This window comes from Parus major, chromosome 9 (genome assembly GCF_001522545.3).
Source record: "Parus major isolate Abel chromosome 9, Parus_major1.1, whole genome shotgun sequence".
NCBI classification, from domain to species: Eukaryota; Metazoa; Chordata; class Aves; order Passeriformes; family Paridae; genus Parus; species Parus major.
This window is the reverse complement of record NC_031778.1, coordinates 13,181,417-13,200,592: the sequence shown is the minus strand read 5'-3', so window position 1 is coordinate 13,200,592 and position 19,176 is coordinate 13,181,417. Positions and strand designations below refer to the sequence as shown.

The 19,176-nt window shown below is 54.3% G+C and overlaps 2 protein-coding genes across 4 annotated transcripts; both read right to left on the bottom strand.

Annotated features, from left to right (window-relative positions):
• Positions 1 to 3,003: 3,003 nt before the first annotated feature.
• LOC107208983 (carboxypeptidase N subunit 2-like) lies at positions 3,004 to 15,242 on the bottom strand. Of its 3 annotated transcripts, none has more exons than XM_033516815.1 (2): positions 13,590 to 13,661; positions 3,004 to 13,357 (listed from the first exon to the last, which is right to left on the bottom strand). In XM_033516815.1, the coding sequence occupies exon 2, from the start codon at positions 12,069 to 12,071 to the stop codon at positions 9,522 to 9,524; it is 2,550 nt and encodes an 849-aa protein (XP_033372706.1). In that variant the 5' UTR covers positions 12,072 to 13,357; positions 13,590 to 13,661; the 3' UTR covers positions 3,004 to 9,521. The 3 variants fall into 3 exon arrangements, with proteins under 3 accessions (XP_033372706.1, XP_015493679.1, XP_018863401.1); XM_015638193.3 differs by having other exon boundaries at positions 3,041 to 12,075; positions 13,590 to 15,242; XM_019007856.2 differs by having other exon boundaries at positions 3,041 to 12,030; positions 13,590 to 15,242.
• Positions 15,243 to 15,337: 95 nt separating this feature from the next.
• On the bottom strand, positions 15,338 to 18,757 carry CPN2 (carboxypeptidase N subunit 2). Its single transcript, XM_033516818.1, has 2 exons — positions 18,036 to 18,757; positions 15,338 to 17,162 (listed from the first exon to the last, which is right to left on the bottom strand). Exons 1-2 carry the CDS (start codon positions 18,183 to 18,185, stop codon positions 15,537 to 15,539), a joined length of 1,776 nt encoding a protein of 591 aa, XP_033372709.1. The 5' UTR covers positions 18,186 to 18,757; the 3' UTR covers positions 15,338 to 15,536.
• Between the last annotated feature and the right edge of the window lie 419 nt (positions 18,758 to 19,176).

Sequence of the window (19,176 nt, the reverse complement as noted above, 5' to 3'; positions counted from 1 at the left end):
GTAAAACACGAGCCGTTCGCTGGGCGTTGGCTCCCGGGGCTGTCCCGCAGCGCTGCACATCTTGTAAGCATTAGCATCACGTAAGGGGAGCCTGCACAGAAGGACCTGGGGTTTATTGGGCTGTAAACCGCGTTGTTCCCGTTACAGTAACGACGCTGCTGGTGAAGAGATGTGCCTTTAGCACATGAGGCTCGGGAACCAGGTGTGCCGGAAGGAAACAGAGCAGGGTTTGGAGGCTCTGCTGTCACCAGTGGGATAATAGAGAGAGAAACAAAGCAGACGTGGGAGGAAGCAGGGGGCGGCACAAAGGATAGGCTACCCCTGCCTCCAGGGCTGCTGTGCTTTTCAGCCCTTTGCATTTATGTGCCCCGGACCCGACTGGCCGGTGCTCGGCCCCCCTGCTCCCTGACATGGGGCTGCACACCCTGCCCGCCTCCTGAGAAATGCAGACCCGGGTGCAAGGGGTGTCAGGGAAACGGCGAGTTACTGCTGGCTCCTCGGCTCTGTTTTGATGGACTTTGCTCTGCCTTGCTCCAGCACATTTCTCTGCCTCCTGTGGCACCTGGGAAGATGTGACACATGGGATTTGCTGCCCAGAGAACAAGGGCACTGCTGACCAGAGAAGCCCTGAGCACCAAGAACTTCCTTGCCCAGTGGAAAAGCCACCCATGCTTAATTTTCCCTTAGTCACAGAAGCAGCCTCAAAAAAAAAGTGATAGTGGACCGTAAAAATTAATACATTTTCTATTTTCCCATTATCAAAAATGTATCCCTGCTCTGCAGGCAGCAGGTCAGCTGGTTTAAGTCTTTTTTCACTAGATCACACCTAAACCAAGACTGATTTTTTCAAGACCAGCACCAGAGCTTACCAGCCATCATCATCTGGCTGCACAGACTTGGATGAAGTGCATTAGAGGCATGTTCCCTCTAGTCTGGCTCCAAATGCCCCTGTTTTCTCCCTGGAGCTGCCACCTGTCTTGGTGGCCATGGCAGACCTTCCAAGCAGGTGTCTGGTGGGAAACACAGAACCTGTCACACTCCCCACCTGGTGACAAGTGACAGAGAGGGTGATGGTTAATACCAGACACCTGAACCCCATGGCATCAAACTTTTGCACATACCCACTAAAAGGAGCCAGGCACAGGTGCCAACCCACCTCACCCTCCCACCCCCAGGCTCCCCTCCACTGCTGTGCTCCATCCCCACTCGCTCATGCAGTGCCTAAGCACAGGACCCTGGTAGTCAGAAACTATCTGCTTTCAAAGCCTTTTTTTCCCCCTTTCTTCTTAACTGAGAGAATGGATGATCTTTTAAAAAAAACAAAAATATGTTGTTATTGTGGAAAATATCTGCTCTCCACAGAAAATGCCTTGCATTCGCTGTACACATTGTGGGTCATACCAGAAAATATCTGATGTGCTTCCAAAACTGCCAGGGCATTTATTTTCTTATTAGAGTGGAAATTTTCTTCAGGAAACAAGTTTTACCTAGTTTGCACTGACATTTGCTGCAGCAGAAAGCAAGCAGCCCTGTCCCCATCTCACCCCTTCATCTCCAGAAGGTGGCATCATAGGGGCATCGTGGCATGACCAAAACCTGTGGCACAAACCCTGGCATTGGTTCAAGATTTGACCCAAGCCCTGTAAGCCACTAAACACCAGCACCCACCCAGGCTGGCCCAAGGGGGAGCCATAGTTTCCTATGTTGTCCCCAGTTTCCTGGGGAAAGATGATATCTGTGTGAGAAACACTGAGGAAAACACATTATTTTACTGGTTTCTGGCTTTCAATTAGTGTTGATGCTGTACAGTTGTACTGGCTAATGTTAAGTAGACATTTATCAAGCAACATCAAGCCCAAATATTGCCATTCCAGTTTCGTATTTTCTATTATTTCAATTGTTCTAGAGAATACAAAAAAATAGAGAAAGAACATGCAACATTTTGTTCATGTCTTTCAAATTCCTCTGTGATTAATGTAGATGTTAGGATGGTGATTACAATAACTCCACCCATAGTTTATCCTGCTGCGTCTGTAACACAAGGTGGGATGCACCTGAGGACAACCTGTTATGGTCCCTCCACAACAGCTCTGGCTGGGTCTGAGTCTGACTCTGTCTGCAACATTTCCAGTTGGAGATTACTCACTCCTTAGCTCTCTTTCCCCCAGCAAAGCTTCTGGACACAGCAAAAAAAATCGCCTGTGTCCCCTCACCTGAAACCCGCCTTACCAAGCGCTCCCCACCAAGTGTTTTTAGGTTCAACCCCCAGTGGTTCCCCTTGCACTCTGGAGAGCCTGGGGGCTCCTTAGGCAAGGGCTGCCTTCTCCAGAGACCAACCCAGGAAGCTGCTGAGGTGCCGTGTGACACAGCCAGCCAGGACACAACCATATTCTTTATTTCTTTCTTTTTTTTTTCAAACAGATTTCTGAGAAAACATCTGCTGTGCCCCAAGCCCACACCCGATCTGAAGATCAAAATAAAGGACTTTTGTCTTTTTATTAAGCATTTTAGCAAACGTGACTATTACATTCATATTATATTTCCCTGTTTTGTACAAACACGTTTAAGTCAGCACTAAGAGGATTACGTTTATGGTGCACCAATCTCTGCTCAAATGGGTTGACTAAGGAAACTCTTGTTAAACAGTATTTTCTCTAATGCCTGTTGCTTTTCTTCCTTGCTTTAGTGCTCAGATGTCTATCCAGGCTCCCTAAATCCATCCTCCCCATAAGCTTTCAGATCAAGACTCTTCCCCCCTGTGCCCCCCTCCACACTCTTTAATACAGCTGAAGATGAACATTAGTGCTTGGTTCAACTGCACTGGAAAGGGAAAGGGCAGATTCATCAAAATCTTTATACCTCCATAGAAAAATGTAGCCTTTTGCCTTTCCTCGAGTGAATGTCTTTTCTAGAGGGTATTCATTAGGGGTTTGGTCTGTTTTTGCAGACAGCTCCACAGATGTTGACATTTTTTTTCTTCACTGGGTTAAGACGCCTTCTATAGGCTTTCAGTCTTCATTTGTTACTTCTTTATTATCCAAGAAGGGTTTTTCTTTTTCTTTTTTTTTTCTGCCTCTTTTTTTTTTTTTTTCCCCCTTTCTTCCCAAGGAGTTGACTCAGTTCTCTGAAGAGAGCAGTGGTAGTCAGGCTCATTATTATCTCGGGCCCTTTTTCATCGCCCCGGCAGGCCGGCCGGGGCGCGGGGCCATTGTGGCAGAGCAGCAGGTAGCTGTGGCACAGCGGGGTCAGCGCTCCGGCCGGCACAGCGCCTTTGTGTGCCCGCCTCGTGCTGCTGGCTCCGTTTGTCCGGCGGTGGGAAAGGTCAGGAGCATGCTGCTGCTCCGTACCTGAGGTTTTGTCTCCAGCCGCTGCTGAGAACTTATGTAAATAATTCATTGGAAAGCAATCGCCGGACCTGGGGGGGGAGCAGGGGGAAGGGGTGGAGATGTGCTGGCAGGGTGGTACCAGAGGTACTTGGTCCATCAAACACACTTGTCAGAGTTGGCCAGAGCTGTGGTGAGCTCAGGAAGCCACAGGCTTGCCACATTTCATGAGGCTTCATATCATCACTTCTATACACCGAGATAGCTGGTTTCCCACTGCAAACTTTGCCAAGAGAGCCATTTGTGTGTGGAGGCTTAAAGCATGGTGCAGGCAGCAACCTGCACTGAAACCCCCATCCCTGAGCACACTGCGGTTTGCCCAGGACCTGCTACCCTTGCCTGCAGGCATACACCATCCAGATACTCATCTCAGTGCCAGTACCTCAGCTCCCACAGAAAATCTACTGTGTATATTGAGATTTTTCCACAAAAAAGATCGGCGGTACAGACATGGGGACTGTCAGAAGTATCATAATTCAAGTGGTGCTTCAGGACCTGCCCTAACAGAAACCCGAGGTAAGGACTCCAGCTAATTCACAGCAGGGCTCACTGTGTCACCCCATCACTGCAGGCCATGCATTATGTCAGGGAAAACTGAAGCCCTTCTGCTCTTCCTGAGAGCCCTCCCAGACCATCCCCACTCTGCCTGGAGTCACCAGCCCTGTGGAGAGCATGGAGCTCCCCAGCCGTGCTCCCAGCACCAGCTGGTGTTGGGGACAGGGCAGAGGTGACAGGTTACTTTATCCCACCATGCAGGAGAGCTTGAATGTCCTGCTGGCAGGAATTTGTTTGCAAATTTTTCTCCATTGAAAGGAGTAAAGGGGACTGATATGACTTCTTGATTATGGGAGGGGCAGGCAAGGCAGAGGGATGGGGCAGCTCCTGGGGAGCCTCTCCTCCACAGCTGGATGATTTAGTACCTTAGTGGGGTGTGCTGGCTTCAGCCATGGGGCAGGGGGTGGGCATTAAGGATGATGTGCTCCCAGTTTGCAGTCACTACCTGAAAGACACTGCCTGTGGTTAGGGAGGGAAGCTGCCGGGCCAGCAGGCATGGCTCCGTCCTGCCCCACAGAGCTGCAGGACTGTACCAATGCTGGATGCCCACACTGGGTGTCCAAGCACTCCCCAGCTGCCCTTGCCCAGCCAAAAGAGGAGCAGGAGGGGAGCAGCTCCCCCCCACCTGCTGCAGCCCCGTGCTCAGTCTAGGACATTGAGCTCGACTGGAATCCACATGAGAATATTGATGGGGAGGCCAAAATCCATCACATTCAGCCCCCACCAGTATGCTAAAAGCTCTTGCCATTTTCTCTTTTTATCACAGCTTTAGCAGGAGAGCTCCCATTAGCTTTACACATCATCCCTGGGGAAATAGTGCTGATAGATGTGTGAGATCAGGCAGGTGGATTTTCTTTTCATCACATATGCTGGAAAAGCCTTCCACCGATAAAAGCAAGAGGAGACTGAGCCAGCTCTTGCAGACTGCTCATGATTCACCTGGAAGGTCATGGCTGGATTTCAGGCCCCTTGCTCTGTGCTGGTGCCTGGGTGCTCCCTGGCCCAGCAGGCAGGGCAGGATCTGGCCTAGAACAGCACTGGCTCAGCAGGACTTTCCTTTGGTCTGGACCCCCCCATTTCCCCCTGAATGGAGCCTGATCCTCTCCCAGTGCAGCATTTCACCCCAGCAAGCTCGCAGCACAACCACGGGCAGAAAATAGCTTTTCTGTAACAGTGGAGTGATGGCATCTCTGTCTGTGGCTGCTCTTTGTCACCCTGCTGTGCTGGTGCTGGCCTTTGCTCCCTCTGAGCACACCAGTCTCAGTGGTGCTCACACACAGACTGGCAGCAGGGATGCGAAGGAGCTCTGGACACAGGATCCACAGCAGCTTCTGCACAAACATTACAAGTGCTGAGGTTTATAACCCAGAAAATCTGGGCTCTGAAGGGCTCTATCTGGAGGGGCGGGAGGCGTGCCGCCCTGCCCAGAGCCACTTTTATGCCATTGTGCCTTTTCAGCATTGAATTAAGGCAGCCAAAGAAGGGGGATTTTTAATGGTTCCAGGGGAACAAAGTGGAAACATTCGACCCAACTTCATTACAGAATCATCTGAAACGCTTGAGGAACGTTTCCCACTAATTATCATAAATAGCCGAAAAAAATCTTTCCCTCCCAAAGCAGGTTCCAGCTGCCCCTCTGTGTTTTCTCACCTCCACTTCCAATAGCCTGACCCTGCCCCCGCACAAAGGGGAGACCCCAGCTCCGCTCCCCCCACACTCAGGAGCTCTAAAGAAATACAAACAGGCAGCAGATTAACAGCACTTGTTTGCACCTTAAACAAACAGGAACTTCCGCCCCTCCGGGCTCTCTCGCTGCCCAAGGGAGGATGCAACAGCTTGTTTTTCTTGCCCTTGCTCTCATGCCCTGCCCAAACCCTGAATAAAAGCCTGGACAGCCCAAGGTATGAGGCAGACAGGATGAGAATGCCAGGGGTGTCAGCCCCACATCTGCTTGAGCCTCATCCCTCCTGCTGTGTGGCCTCTCGCTGCTCCTGGGGAAGTCAGGCCCCTGCTGCAGCAGGGTTGGGAGATGCCAAGGGCAAAGCAATGAAGGAATGTCCCAGTTCAGCTCTTGCCCCATGTGTCTCACTGGGCTTCCTGCAAGAGGCAGCCTGACGTGGCTGGATGGGTACTGTGAGTGGGTGTGGAGAGGGATGCTGAGTGTGGCAGCACGGCCACGAGCTGGGATCCCATCACAAGCCAGCAGTGAGACTTGCCCACCATAGCCCAGGCTTGCTCCTCGTGTGGGTTATAGTGCAAATCCCCCTCATGCAGGTGTTCATTGCCCCCCTCCCCATGAACCACAAGAAAGAGTTTTGCTTGTGAGCCCCTTCCTGCCCATTCCCCAGGGACAGGAAAGGGAACTGAAGCAGGTGGCAGGGACAGGACAGACCACACCCACAGCATGGGTGGCTCCTGGCAGGGCTGACATGCAGAGGGTTACAGGTCAGTGCTGCAGCATGTGACAGTGCTGTGGGAGCCACGTCTCACCTGCACAGGGCAGGGAGAGAGCCAGCAGCAGCTGCAGGACTCCCAGGCCATGCTGGAGTCCCCTGGTCCCAGCACCACTCAGGGACACACATGAATGTCTCCTGTCTCTGCTTCTAACTGTTGGTCACCTGAGGCTGTGAGGTTGTCAGGCAGTCACAGCAACTGGGAAGAGGTGTAGAGTGTCATGAGCAGCCTGGAGATGCCACATGGGGATACTCAACTGTTTTTTTTCCAAAACAAGAACCAGGGGCATCCTGTGCAAGGAGCAGCAAGCAGAGGAAGAGCAAAGCGAGGTGATGCCTCGTTCAGTGCATGGGCAATCCTGGGCACTCCTCACCACATGGTGCTGTGCATTTTACCTGAGTTCAGAGAAACCAGAGAAATTCACAGGTTAAAAACTACTGACCACTACCCAGTGCAGTGGTGTGCTGCAAAGGGATGCCTGGGCTGCCCACAGCCCAGAGTGGAGAAGGTGTGCCAGGGACTCTGCACTCCACAGCACCTGCCCCAGCCACACACCTTCATTGCAGCGAGCTGTAGCCCCGAATCAGCAAACACTGATCTCCCTGGTGCAGATGCCCATGCTCTGCCCCATCTCCATGTGCTCTCTGGCAGCTCTTGCTCAGCAAGCAGGAAACCCCAGGGTGCTGCCCCACAGGCTGCTCAGGCACATCACCCCCAGGACACCCTGCATCCCTCTAAGCTCCTTCCTTCCTGGAGTACACTGGGGCCAACAGGGGCAAATGGGAACAGCTGCTAATTCCTCCCAGCCCAGCCGTAACCCTCCAAGGGCTGGCCCTGAAGTGGTGGAGGGAGCTGACTCTTCCCTGTGAGCCAGCTGCACCAGCCTGGCCCTGGGAACATGCACTCTGTATTTTCATTGCAAATTACAAATCGATCATAGCAGGAAATTCCCGTGCTGAGAACACCCTTGGCTGTTATTATTTTACAGCACTCTGAAGCACTTAGAGGTGTTCTGGCCACTTAGAGAGATGTGGCCTTTTCGGGGTATTATGGGGCAAATTAGTTTTAAAAGCAGCTGTAGGAATGTCAGCCATTTGGCTTCCAGAGCCGGATGGGCACAGGTGGAGGCTGCAGGGCTTTGGGTTGCGTTCAGATACTGCAAAGAGGGAACCAGCACGCTCCGGAGTGAACACCTCATGCCTGACCCCAGCTTTATTAATAACCAGTAATTAATATGAGAGCGGACGTGCCTTGTGTCTCTGAAGACCTTTTAAGATGTGATTATGTTGTGCTAATCTCACCCCGAAGTACTTCCATGTTTAGACTGTGCTGGGCCATTAAATATTTGAAAAGCCAGCAGAGACCCCCGCCACCACCACCTTGGGAAGTGCTTGGGGTCTGTTCCCCAGCAGCCGGGCCCCGCTTTCAAACCCTCTAAATCAAGTATTAAACCGAGTCCATCTGGATCGCCAGAAAAAACACTCCATCCCCCTCATCTGTATCTCATTACCTGCTGTGCCAGCCCTGGCCCCGGAGCTGCTCGCTCCATCCCGCCCAGATGTGCTGCCCCACGCTCGCCTCCCGTATTTCACAGCCGTCAGCAGGACTTCAAGGAGCAGCTGAAGGGCCTGTAACACTGCACAGGTTCTCAGCAAGGATGTATATCCAGGTCCCTAATGCATAGCTGCAGGCACACAGTCTGGCACAAAGCCCCTTCCCCCTCCCCTGGTCTTGCACCAGGCAGGGGAACTGGGGTGCTCAGGGCTCACTGGCCAGGAGGTTTCCGAGTTGCTTTCCCACTTTTTCTTGTGAAACACACATGTCCAAACTATTGCTTTTCTGGGACTCTTTCCCTGGACACCTCCATGCCAGGCAGCCCCCATGCCACACAAGTGGGGAAGGGCAGCCAAAGGCAGGACAAGATGGAGCAGGCACCAGCAGCAATGGCAAGGAGTTGAAGACAGACACCTGCAACCCTGCAGAAACTGTGATCAAATTTGGGAGCAGCTTACTGTGCACAGGGCAAAATCAACACTGAAGCTAAAGCTAAAAAAAAAGGTACCTAGAGACCCGAATCAAGGGAACAACCCCTGTGTTCATCGGCTCAAATTCTCCTGGAATAAAGCTTCCCAGGAAAGGTTTCAACACTTTCTGTGATGGCAGGAACCACAGAGGAACAGCCACTTCTGTTTAAGTTTGGCACTTCCCTGGGCCTGGCAGGAGCCCAGGACTGCCGAGGTGAAGGCTCTCACCAACCCTTCCTCCCGAGTTTCCCAAGAGACCTGTTCCCATCCTGCAGCCAGGGCTCAGCACCAGCTGAGCTTGTGGTAAAGAAGCACATGGCCAGCCATGTTGAAACATCACTCTTCCAGATGGGCTGGGCAGCACCACAAGGGGGTTTTGGGGGACATGAGATTTAGGAGTGGGAAGAAAAGCTTATCTATTGTCTCACAGTGCCAGTTGGCCCTGGTCCTACCCCAGCACTCAGTGGAGACCCCACACTCCAGCAAGCAACAGGAATCCCCCACAGCAGGTCATGGCAAGAAAAGCCCCAGGATGAAAACAGTCTTTTCACCAGCCCATCAGACATGCAGAGGAGGCTTTAATATCAGGGAGGAGGAAAGGGAGAGGGAGAGGGGAAGAGACCTGTGTATGATGGTGGCACAGACACTGCCACATCCTGTAACGCGGCACAGAGAAGAGAACGGGATGCAGGGCAGGAAGTCTTGTGATATCTTTCCCCAAGGTCTGCGAGCACCTTCCAGGGATGGGAGGAGATTCGGGCAGGGGCTCCTGACCATGGCCAAGAAGCGGCCATGTCCGCGGTGCGGGGACTCCGGCGTTTCGGTGGCCGCGGTCAGGCGGTGGCAGCCACTGCCGGTGTCGGGATGCCATCTAGTGTCCCTTGGCAGAAGGGCCGTCAGGCAGGGACACCGCGCATAGGCTTGCAGGCTCCCAGCATCGCCAGGAGTCATCCCAGACCAGCCCGGCTGCGGGGAGCCCCTGCACTGGGATCGGCCTGGGTGCCGGGACCCCCATCCCAGGGACAGCGCATCCTGCGGCCAGCACGGCTGCAGACCCCAAAGGAGGACAACTGGCACAGCACAGGACATACAGGGACAGCAAAGCTCAAGGTGGTGCCGGGGCCGGCTCAGGGGTCCCCGGAGCAGCCAGCGCCTGAAGGCTCAGCAGCCGCACAGGTGGCCCGGGCTGGTGGCGGGTGTCCTGGTGAAGAAGGAGGGCGACCACCCCCCCCAGCAGTGTGCAGGCTGCCTGCAGTGCCAGCACGGCCACCCCCAAGGCAAGGGACACCTGGCATTGCCATGGGCTGGCCCATAGGGATGAGCCCCAGGCACGATGGCTGCTGGGGACCAGGGGTGGAGAGGCTGGGCAGGGGCTCGTGCTGTCTGATAGTGTGGGGACGGGAGGTGTTGGGAGCAGGACAGTGCCTGCCGGAGCAGGAGCGTGTTGGGGGGCAGTGGGGGTGGGCTGGGCACCAGCTGTGGACAGGTCACACGTGGTGGAATAGCCCCATTCCCTGCCTGGTGCAGGAGCACGGTGCGATGGCGAATGTGAGGCCAGTGGGACTGTGCCCAGAGCAGCAGTCCTGGGGGATGGCCAGAGTGCCACGGAGGTAGCTGAGACAAGGGGGGCTATGGGTGTTCCCTGTGGGATGGTGACTGGCTTCTCCCTGGGCACTGAGAGAGCAGGAGGCTCTTGTCTGGTGGTGGCTGCCAGTGGGCTTGTTGGCACCTGTGTGGTGGCAGCAGCTAGAGCGGGTGGCACAGGGTCTGGGTGGGTGGCCCCAGGAGACTGTAGCCTTACAATGGCTGAAGTTGAAAAAGCTGATGATGGAGTGGTGATGGAAGCCTTGGGCATCTCAGCTGATGGTGATGGTGTGGCAGTGGAGGTCTCTGGCAGCACAGCTGGAGATGAGGTGCTGGTGAAGGCTTTTGGTAGCACAGTTGGTGATGGTGTGGTGATGAAGGATCTGGGCACACTGGTTGTTGATGGTGTGGTGATGGAGGCCTCGGGCTTATTGGTTATTGATTGGCTGGCACCGAAGGTCTTCTGCAGCACAGCTGGTGGTGGGGTGGTGACAAAGGCCTTAGGTGGCTTGGTTGGTGACAGAGTGGTGAAGGCAACTTCCATTGGCATGGTTGGCAACACAGCAGAAGTGACCACAGGTGAAAGAGTAGTTGGCAGTGTCCTGATGGGAAAGGATGCCAATGACAGCATGGTTGGTGCTGCTGTGGACACAGCTCCATGTGACAAGAACGTTGATGTCCTTTGTGATGGTGTGGAGTTAAAGGGCAGAGTGCCTGGGCAAATCAGGTGTTCATCCCTCAGCAATGTTACTTCTTGCCCTGCCAGGTGGGGTGGGCTCTTGCAGGAGACTTGGGTGGACAATTTGACCTTCTCCCTGTTGTGCAGGATCCAGCGGTGCAGGTAGCAGAGGTTGCAGTCACATCTCCATGGGTTACCACTCAGATACACTGAGCTGAGCTTCTTCAGAGGGTCTAGGAGCCCTTGGGGAACACTCTCCAGCTGGTTCTTTCGAAGGTTGAGGGTTTTCAGATTTGGGAGAGAAGCAAAGACCTCTTCATCCAGAGCAGAGAGCTGATTTGTGTCCAGCTGGAGGTCCAAGAGCTTGCTGAGCCCTCTGAAGACTCCTCTTGGCAGGGCAGATAGCTGGTTGTGGGACAAGATGAGTTTGCCAAGGGATGTGAGATTGACAAAGACACCATCTGGAAGTGTGGCCAAACTGTTCCTGCCCAGATCCAGCTCCCGCAAGTGTGGCATGGTGTCAAAAAGGCAGCAGGGGAGCTCCATAATATGGTTTGAGCCCAGAGTCAGCAACTTCAGTTTGTTTAAACCAAAAAAGCCCTGAGCTGGGAGAACCCTGATGAGGTTGTTGTCCAAGAAGAGTTTCTCCAGGTGAGGCAGGCTCCTCAGAAGCATGGGTGGCAGTGCCCTGAGCCTGTTCCTCTGGAGGCTGAGCTCCAGCAGCTCCAGCTGACTGTCCAGCAGTCCCTCTGGGAGGTCCTGCAACTCATTCTCATACAGCCGGAGGACTTGCAGCTGGGTGAGTTTGCTAAAGGCATTCCCAGGAAGAGCTGTGATCCTGTTTCTAGACAGGTCCAAAAAAGTTAGATTGACAAGAGAATCAAAAATGCCTTCTGGAAGAGAAGGGATTGCATTGATGTGCAGGGAGAGCTCTCCCAAACTTTCCAGCCCATCAAACAGGCCTTTGGGGATGGATCTGAGCTGGCTGTCTCTCAGCTCCAGCCTCTGTAAACTTGGGAGGTTTTGGAAAGTGCCCACAGATAGTTTTTCTAATGAGGCACCAGAGATGTCCAATTCCCTCAACTTGTCCAAATTATCAAAGGATCCAGGTTCAACAGTCTTGATCTTGTTGCCAATGAACAAAATCTTGGTTAGGTTGGGCATGTACCTGAAGGCACCTTTCCTGATAGCAGTGATGCTGGTTTGCACAAAGATCATCTCAGAAACAAAGGGCTTTGCAATCTTTGGGATCTCTTTGACATCATTTTTTGTTCCTCTGTAGACCTCCTGGTAGTCTTTGGGCATTTCATATGGATCTTCACCCAGGATTTGATCTTGGCATTTATGGGGACTGAAGGAGAGGAGGAAAAGGAAAAGGATATGCTGGTACATTGTCCTGGAAAAAAAAGCTTCAAAAATCAGTTATGAAGAACAAGAAATCTCTGTCCACAGTTCACGAACTGTGGTATCACACTGTTGTTCAGCTCTCAGGACTCTTCTGTTCACATACCATGACTCATTTCATGAGAAAAAGAGGGACTGGACAAGCAAACATGCTGCATTGACACAAGTTCACTGCTGTTGGCACCAAGGGATGGAGAGGGAAAGCAAGCCAGCTCATGGCTTGCACTGGGAGATGCTCCAGGAGGGACAAGGGCTGGACAGTCTGTTCTCTGGCCCCTCTTCTCACGTGTTTGAGCTGTAGGCTCAGTCTGCCTGGGCAAAGAAGGCAAAGTGCTGCTTCCCATTAGTGCTGCCCCAGTGGGTCCAGTTAGTCAGCAGGGCAACAGCCCATTCATGCAACAACAGAAGCAGTCAGCCCTGCATTTGCTAATGAGGGATCAGCAAGGCTCCCAGGAGCCAGCCAAGACCAGAGGACCTTGTGTGCTTGGAATTTCCACCCTGTGCTGCATAGACTTGCTATTTCATTGCTGCTTCCCTCAGTTCAGGGGGCTGAATTAAAGCATGGTTTGTAAGCATCTTTTTTTCAGGATTCTTGATAATTGCACCGTATTTTGACCTTGTTTATATACAGCTCTGACAGACAAAAGTAGAAGTAGAAGTAGACAGACCTGTGAACAGCAACCAAGCTTTACAGCAAGGCTCATTAAAACCTCGGAATGTCCACAGATGAACTCTTTAACACCTAACATTTGGAGCTCTGACCTTGCAGGTAGGAAGTGAAATCACTGATGCACACCTTCTAGTAAAGCCCATTTCTCCCATGGAAACATTAGGAAACACTCAGCTAACACATTAACTGGAGTTTAACTGCCATGAGCATCTCACTGGGACCATATTTCCAGCTTTTAATTCACAGCCCTGGGTGGGAGCAGAAAAAAGAGGTATGGGTTTCTTCTTGGGTGACCATGAAAGCTAACCATGCAAAAAAACTTATTCTGGGAAGGTAAATTTGCTATGAAAAGTTATTTTTTAAAGAATGTTGAGACGTCAGCAAATACAGGAGACTGAAAGCCACATGGTTTGAAGAGAAATGGATGGGAGGTGACCTCGGTTGTGCAGGCTGCCCCCCAGGGCTCCCAGGGCAGAAGCCACTGTTGATCCCTGCCCATCCTCTCCCCAGGGAGACTCAGGCGGCGGAGCTGGGGCTGTGGCTGTAGAAGTTCCTGCTTCACTTCTGCCGCAGGGGCAGTGCAGTGGGTGAAGTGTGGAAACATCTGAGTGGGTGAGGATGAAAATAGACAGTTTTGAACCACAAAGCCCTTTTAAATCCCTCACTGTGGTCTCGTGCTTGTCCCCTACTCCAGCCAGGCAGAGTCATGGAGAGATGGTCCCAGCTCGTGGCACTGAAGCCTCCCCTGATCCTTGCTGCAAGGAAACAATCAGCCCTCCACACCACCCCTCCCAGCACATTTTAAAGAGCTAAAAAAAGGATTTTGCATCACTTACTTGGCTGAGCGCTTGCAAATGAGTTCAGCCAGCGGAGCGAGCCATGCCAAGCCAGGAGTGAGGACACCGGATGGGGGTCTCATCACCTGGCCAGCTCTTTATCCACGTCCCAGGCACGGGGCTCGGCTTCACATGAGGTCAGGACACAGGTCTGTGCGGGGAGATAAGGGACGGCCGGGACCCAGGAGAGGAGCTGTGCACCCAGTGCAGGAGGCCACAGCAGAAACCCCTTGGAGGGGACGCAGTCACGTACTCCCCAGGCGTTATCTGCTGGCACCACTTGACTCATCACATCCAGGGAAAGCTGAAGATCTCCAGGCCAGCCTGTTTGCAGGCAATGGTCTGTTTCTGTGGTCCCATATCTCCACCAGGGTAACTCATCGGTTTCACAAACATCACCCCCATCGACACAACAGACAGCTGTTTCATTCCTCAGGATTTGCCTTATGTAGCTAAAAGTGCAGTTCTGAAGCCATTTTTAATGCTTTTAAACAGTGAAACCTCTGTGGTTTGACAGATACAGCACCCAGGCTCTGTGCTCAGCCTCACATCTCCACACCTTGCTGGCCCTAGTATTGTGTGCTGCACCCCAGTGCAAGCCAAAGACCCTCCCATGTGACACCCAGAGCTCCTGGCCAGTGCAGGGTATCCTGTGGGATGCTCATTTTGAAGCAAACTGACAGGATATCCATTGCTTCCCAATGGGTTATTGCACAGATTGCATTTAAACTTCCCTTTGCACCTGCTCCTATAAAACTCAGATTCTGCTTGCTGCGTTTCATTGCACTTTTCCTGGCAAATTTAAAAACTACCGCACATTTTCAACAGCCTTTCCCCTTTGCAATATCAAGGTCGTACACAGCCATGTCCCCGGCTCTGCCGGGCCCGCGGAGCCCGGTCCCGATGGCCACGAGATGGTGCCGCAGCACCGCCGCACCGACATGCACGGCCCCGGGCTCGGGGACACGCGGGGACACGCGGGGACACTCACGGGCACGGACAGGCACAGGGACACTCTGGCACGGACACCCCCGTGTGTGCACCCACACCGGCCCTCCCAGGGGAGCACACGCCTTACCTGTCACCCCTGGGTGGGACTTTGTGCCTCATCTCCACAGGTCACAGAATCAGAATCCCGGGATGGGAGAGGTTGGAAGGGACCAGTGGAAGTCATCTAGTCCAACATCCCTGCTGAAGTAGCATTTCCAGGGTACTCATGGCTCTGTTCAGACGGCTTTTGAGTATTTTCAGAGGAGACTCTACAGCCTCACTGGGCAACCTGTTCCACCCTCACAACAAATCTCTTCCTCTTGTTTAGGTGAAACTTGGCACATTTCATTTTCAGGCTGCAGGGCTGCAGGCCAAGCCCTGGCAGGGTCAGAGGGGACCTGCCTGTGCACATCTGGGCTGGCTCAAGCCCCTTGCTGGGCACTCAGCAGCACTCACCCACACCTCCCTTGGACAGCACAAATCTGTGTCCTGAGGTTTTTCCAGGCTGCAGCTGGGCCTCTCTTCCCTCTGCAGTGCCGAGGGAAGGTGGCTGCAGCAGGCAGACGTGAGCACACCGTGAGCTTGCCCGAGTGGCACCTACTCACCACCAGGCACCTGTGCCTATGCCACAACATGCACAGCTCCTGACAAGACCCCAGTGTACCACAGTGACCTTCACTGCCCCTCCCAGATGCACAGACAGTGGTGGGGGAACAGAATGATTCCTCTCTCTGCCATAAGAACTAGCAGCACAGAAATACTAGATAAATTTTAATTATATTTGAAACACACAGGAAACACATAGCTGAGAGGATAAATACCACCAGACCAGCTGTTGCAGGGAGCTCGGTGACAGCTGGTGACCATGGCAGCGGTAGCAGAGCAAGACAGAGAGCTGTTTTATTTCCCAGGCTGGTTCGGAGGCTGCCGGAGCAGAAGCAAACGCCTGCCCAAGCTCTAGGGCACCGAGGGGAGACCTGGTGATGTGGCCTCGTTCCTGCTCTGTGCTGTGACAAGGACACTGACCTGCAGCGTGCCACAGCGGGAGCGCAGCACCCAGGCACCCCGGTATCCCGGCCCCAAGCCCTGCTCCTGCCCAGGAGGAGGGAGGCGAAGGCTGAGCCGCTGGCAGGCTGTGGCATTGCAGGCCACGCTTACGGTGCCCTCGGGGTTGGTGTAAGTGCACTGCCCCGCAGCATCTGTGTCCCAGTCTTCCTCCGGGGGGACACCGTGTGCTCCTGGGCACTCCAGCTGCCCGCGGGAGACCTCCAGCAGGGACTGGCCCCGAAGAGCACTTGGACTGGAGCAGAAGGCTTGGCCGTGGATGAGGGGCTCAGCAAAGCTCTGGAGCCAGTGCAGGAGGTAGGAGAGGTGGCAGTCACAGACCCAGGGGTTGTCGGACAGCCCCACACGCACCAGTTCATCGTTGGCATCGAAGAACCCCGGGGGCAGGCGGGCCAGGCGGTTGTGGTCCAGCACCAGGGCGGTGAGGAGGGGCAGCCCAGCCAGCAGCCTCGCCGGCAGGCTGGAGAGATTGTTGTGGCTCAGCTGGAGCTCTGTCAGCCCTGCCAGCCCCTGGAAAACCCCCGTGGGCAAGTGATCCATGGCATTGTGTGAGAGCACCAGGGTTTCCAGCACCGACAGGTTAGCAAAGAGCTCCTGGGGCAGTGTCTCCAGCTGGTTACGAGCCAGCGAGAGGTGGAGGAGGCCAGGGGTGTCAGTGAACAGGATGGCAGGCATGGTGGCCAGGTTGTTGCCCTCCAGGCTGAGGACAGTGAGGTTGAGGAGACCTGTGAAGATGTCAGGGACCAGGCTGCCCAGGGCATTGTGCTGCAGCTGCAGCCGCCGCAGCCCCCCCAGCCCGGAGAAGATGCCGGAGGGCAGCTCCTCCAGCTGGTTGCCATCCAGGTGGAGCTCAGTCAGCTGGCCAAGTGCCCTGAAAGCACCAGGAGGCACCTGTGCCAGCAGGTTTTCACTGAGCTTGAGGACACGGAGGGCGGTAAGCGGGGCCAGCAGCCCATCCGGCAGCTCAGCCAGAAAATTCTGTGAGAGGTCCAGGGCCTGGAGCCGCCGGAGTGGGCGGAAGATGCCAGGGGGCAGTGCCTCAATCCTGTTCCCTGACAAGCTCAGGTCCTGCAGACGGCAAGAGGCAGTGAAGAGCCCCGGCTGCAGGGTGCGGATGGTGTTGGCATTGAGGGAGAGCTTGCGGAGGCTGGTCAGCCCTGCCAGCACCCCAGGGCTGACGGCTGGCAAGGGGCTGCCTGACACCTCCAGCTCAGTAAGGCTGGGCAGCCCCTGAAAGGCACCAGCCTCCAGCTCCTGGATGTTGTTATTGATGAAGACCAGCTTGGTGAGGATGGTGCTGGAGCCCAAGTCCCTGCTGTGGATGCTGCTCAGGGCTGTCTCCACGAAGAAGAGGTGGGTGGCACTTCCTGGCAGGCCCTCTGGGATCTCCCGCATTCTTTCGTTTGAGCAGAAGACTTTGGAGGTGTCGTAGCACTGGCAGGTAGGGGGGCAGGATGGGGACAGTGCCCCCACCAGCAGGGACCCCAGCTCCAGCAACATGCAGATCACCAGCCTGCACTAGAGAAGGAACCAAGCCTCACCCCATGCACCCCCAGGCAGGCAGTGCTGGGGAAGGGGCTTGTGCAGCCAGAAATGCAGCAGGATCAACCTCTGAGACACCAGCTGCAAAGACAGCTGCCCTGGCCATGAGGCATCCCTCCAGCCCCTGCTGCCAGCACCTCCCCAGCACTCCCCTTGCAGGAATGGGGAGCACTTCTCTCCCAGATGTCTCCCCAGGGTTTTTACTCTGTGCCCCCACCCACCCTGTGACAAGCAGGGCGATGCCACCCTCACCAAAGGTGGTGAGCAGCCCCATCCTCAGAGCATCAGCTGAGGTGGGACCTGTGTGGGTCTGTGGAAGTCTTGGGGGGAACCTGTACCCTCTTCAGATGTGTCCACAGGCACAAAGCCAGGCTCTGAGGCAGGAGAATATGTGAAACACAGGGCTGTGCTGCACACACTGGGTGATGGGAACAACCCTGCCGGGCTGCTCTGAGCTCAGTGGCAATAGGAGTGGGCTCCACCACTTGTATTTCTAATTGCCTGCCAGGTACTTCTTTTTCCACAAGGAAATATTCAGCCTGACCAAATGCCTGTGCCCATCCCACAGAAGCACTTTCTGAAGCAGTGGCCTCCAGACCTCTGCCAGTCCCTCCCTAGTTGGGATACATGCCAGTGCTGCCTCGTGATGGGGATACTGCCCACCCCACTGCAATGCCCACCTACAGACACCCCCCACCAGTGGAGCTCTCCTGGATTCATACCAGCGCTCGAGAGCAGCACTGGGCTTGGAATTTCCTTTTCTCTATCTTGCTTTGTTCACCAGAGCCAACAGTGGCTCCCACCCGTCCCAAGCCCCCAGAGTACCCAAGCAGTGTGGGCACCACTTACCAAGTGTGGCATCACGGGCATGGTCGCTGAACCTGTGGCAGATTTGCAGGGATGCTGCTTGCTGAGATGGGACAGTGTTTTCTGGGGCAGATGGGAAGTCAGCTGAAGCCAGGGACAAGCTGTTCCTGCTGGGGCGGAGCTGCCCCTCATTTCTTATCGGCAACAACAACCCGTGTCCTTGGAGCACTTTGAAAAATAACCCAGCCTCAGAGGGACTGGAGGTGAGGCCAGAGGCAGCTGCCTGCGAGCATCCTGGCTAGGAAGTGGGGTTCTGGCCCCGGACATCCACTGCTGCAGGGATGGTGGCAGGGTGCTGCTGTCACAGGTGGCTCCAGTCCCACACCAAGGTCAACATACTTGCTTCCAGAATCCCCCTAAGAGAACCCCAGGACTTCGTTAAATCTCACTGGGAAATGGTGCTTAAAATATCTCTGTCGTGAGAGGAGACCAGGTGCAGCTTAGCAAGGCAGATGAAGGTTGAACATGATGTTAGAGGTCTTTTCCAACATTATGATTCTATGGGGAAGGGACCACTGTGGGACCCTCATGGTGGTCACCAGGGGCTTGGCATCCCAGCCAGCAGTGGGATGATGAGGGACCCATGGATCAGCTGAACTCCCTAGGAGTTTCAACCTGCCTGGAGGAGCAGCACACACTACCATAAAAGCTGCATAGCATGGGCCTGTGTTGGCACAGGCTGGGCTGGCAACAGCAATGGAGGCACCCCCAGTGGAAGGAGGAGGGATACCTTACTGCACTCAGTCAGTCTCATGGAGCAGATGGTGACACCTGGAAAGACACAGCTGACACAATCCAGTGGCAGCCAGCTCTGGGGAATCAAGCAAGCTCCCCACCACCCCAGTAGTGGACTCTGCAGGAGAGAGGGTCTCCATTGAGGAGCTCGCTGAGGTCTCAGCTCATTCTCTAAAAGCCCACCCACTTCTGTTGTATGGCTTAACCCTCCTTGGACTCCCATCCCAGGCTGGAGTCCAGGGATGAGCAAGGGCTATGCAAACACAGCCCACTAACCCTCTCCCAGACTTACCAACCTGTATAGGCTTTTCCTCAACACTGTAAAAATTTCTGAGGAGTGGAAACTCAGTTTCCTCAGAATGCAGCCCTTGTTCCTGCTGGGCCATTC

Excerpts from the sequence above, each read along its gene's own strand:
- LOC107208983 (XM_015638193.3), bottom strand. The coding sequence starts at position 13,672 with ATGAGACCCCCATCCGGTGTCCTCACTCCTGGCTTGGCATGGCTCGCT. Across the intron at positions 12,076-13,589 it reads ATTTGCAAGCGCTCAGCCAA|GACAATGTACCAGCATATCC; the intron begins GTAAGTGATGCA and ends TTTTTTTTCCAG.
- CPN2 (XM_033516818.1), bottom strand. The coding sequence starts at position 18,185 with ATGAGGGGCAGCTCCGCCCCAGCAGGAACAGCTTGTCCCTGGCTTCAG. Across the intron at positions 17,163-18,035 it reads TGCCCGTGATGCCACACTTG|TGCAGGCTGGTGATCTGCAT; the intron begins GTAAGTGGTGCC and ends TTCCTTCTCTAG.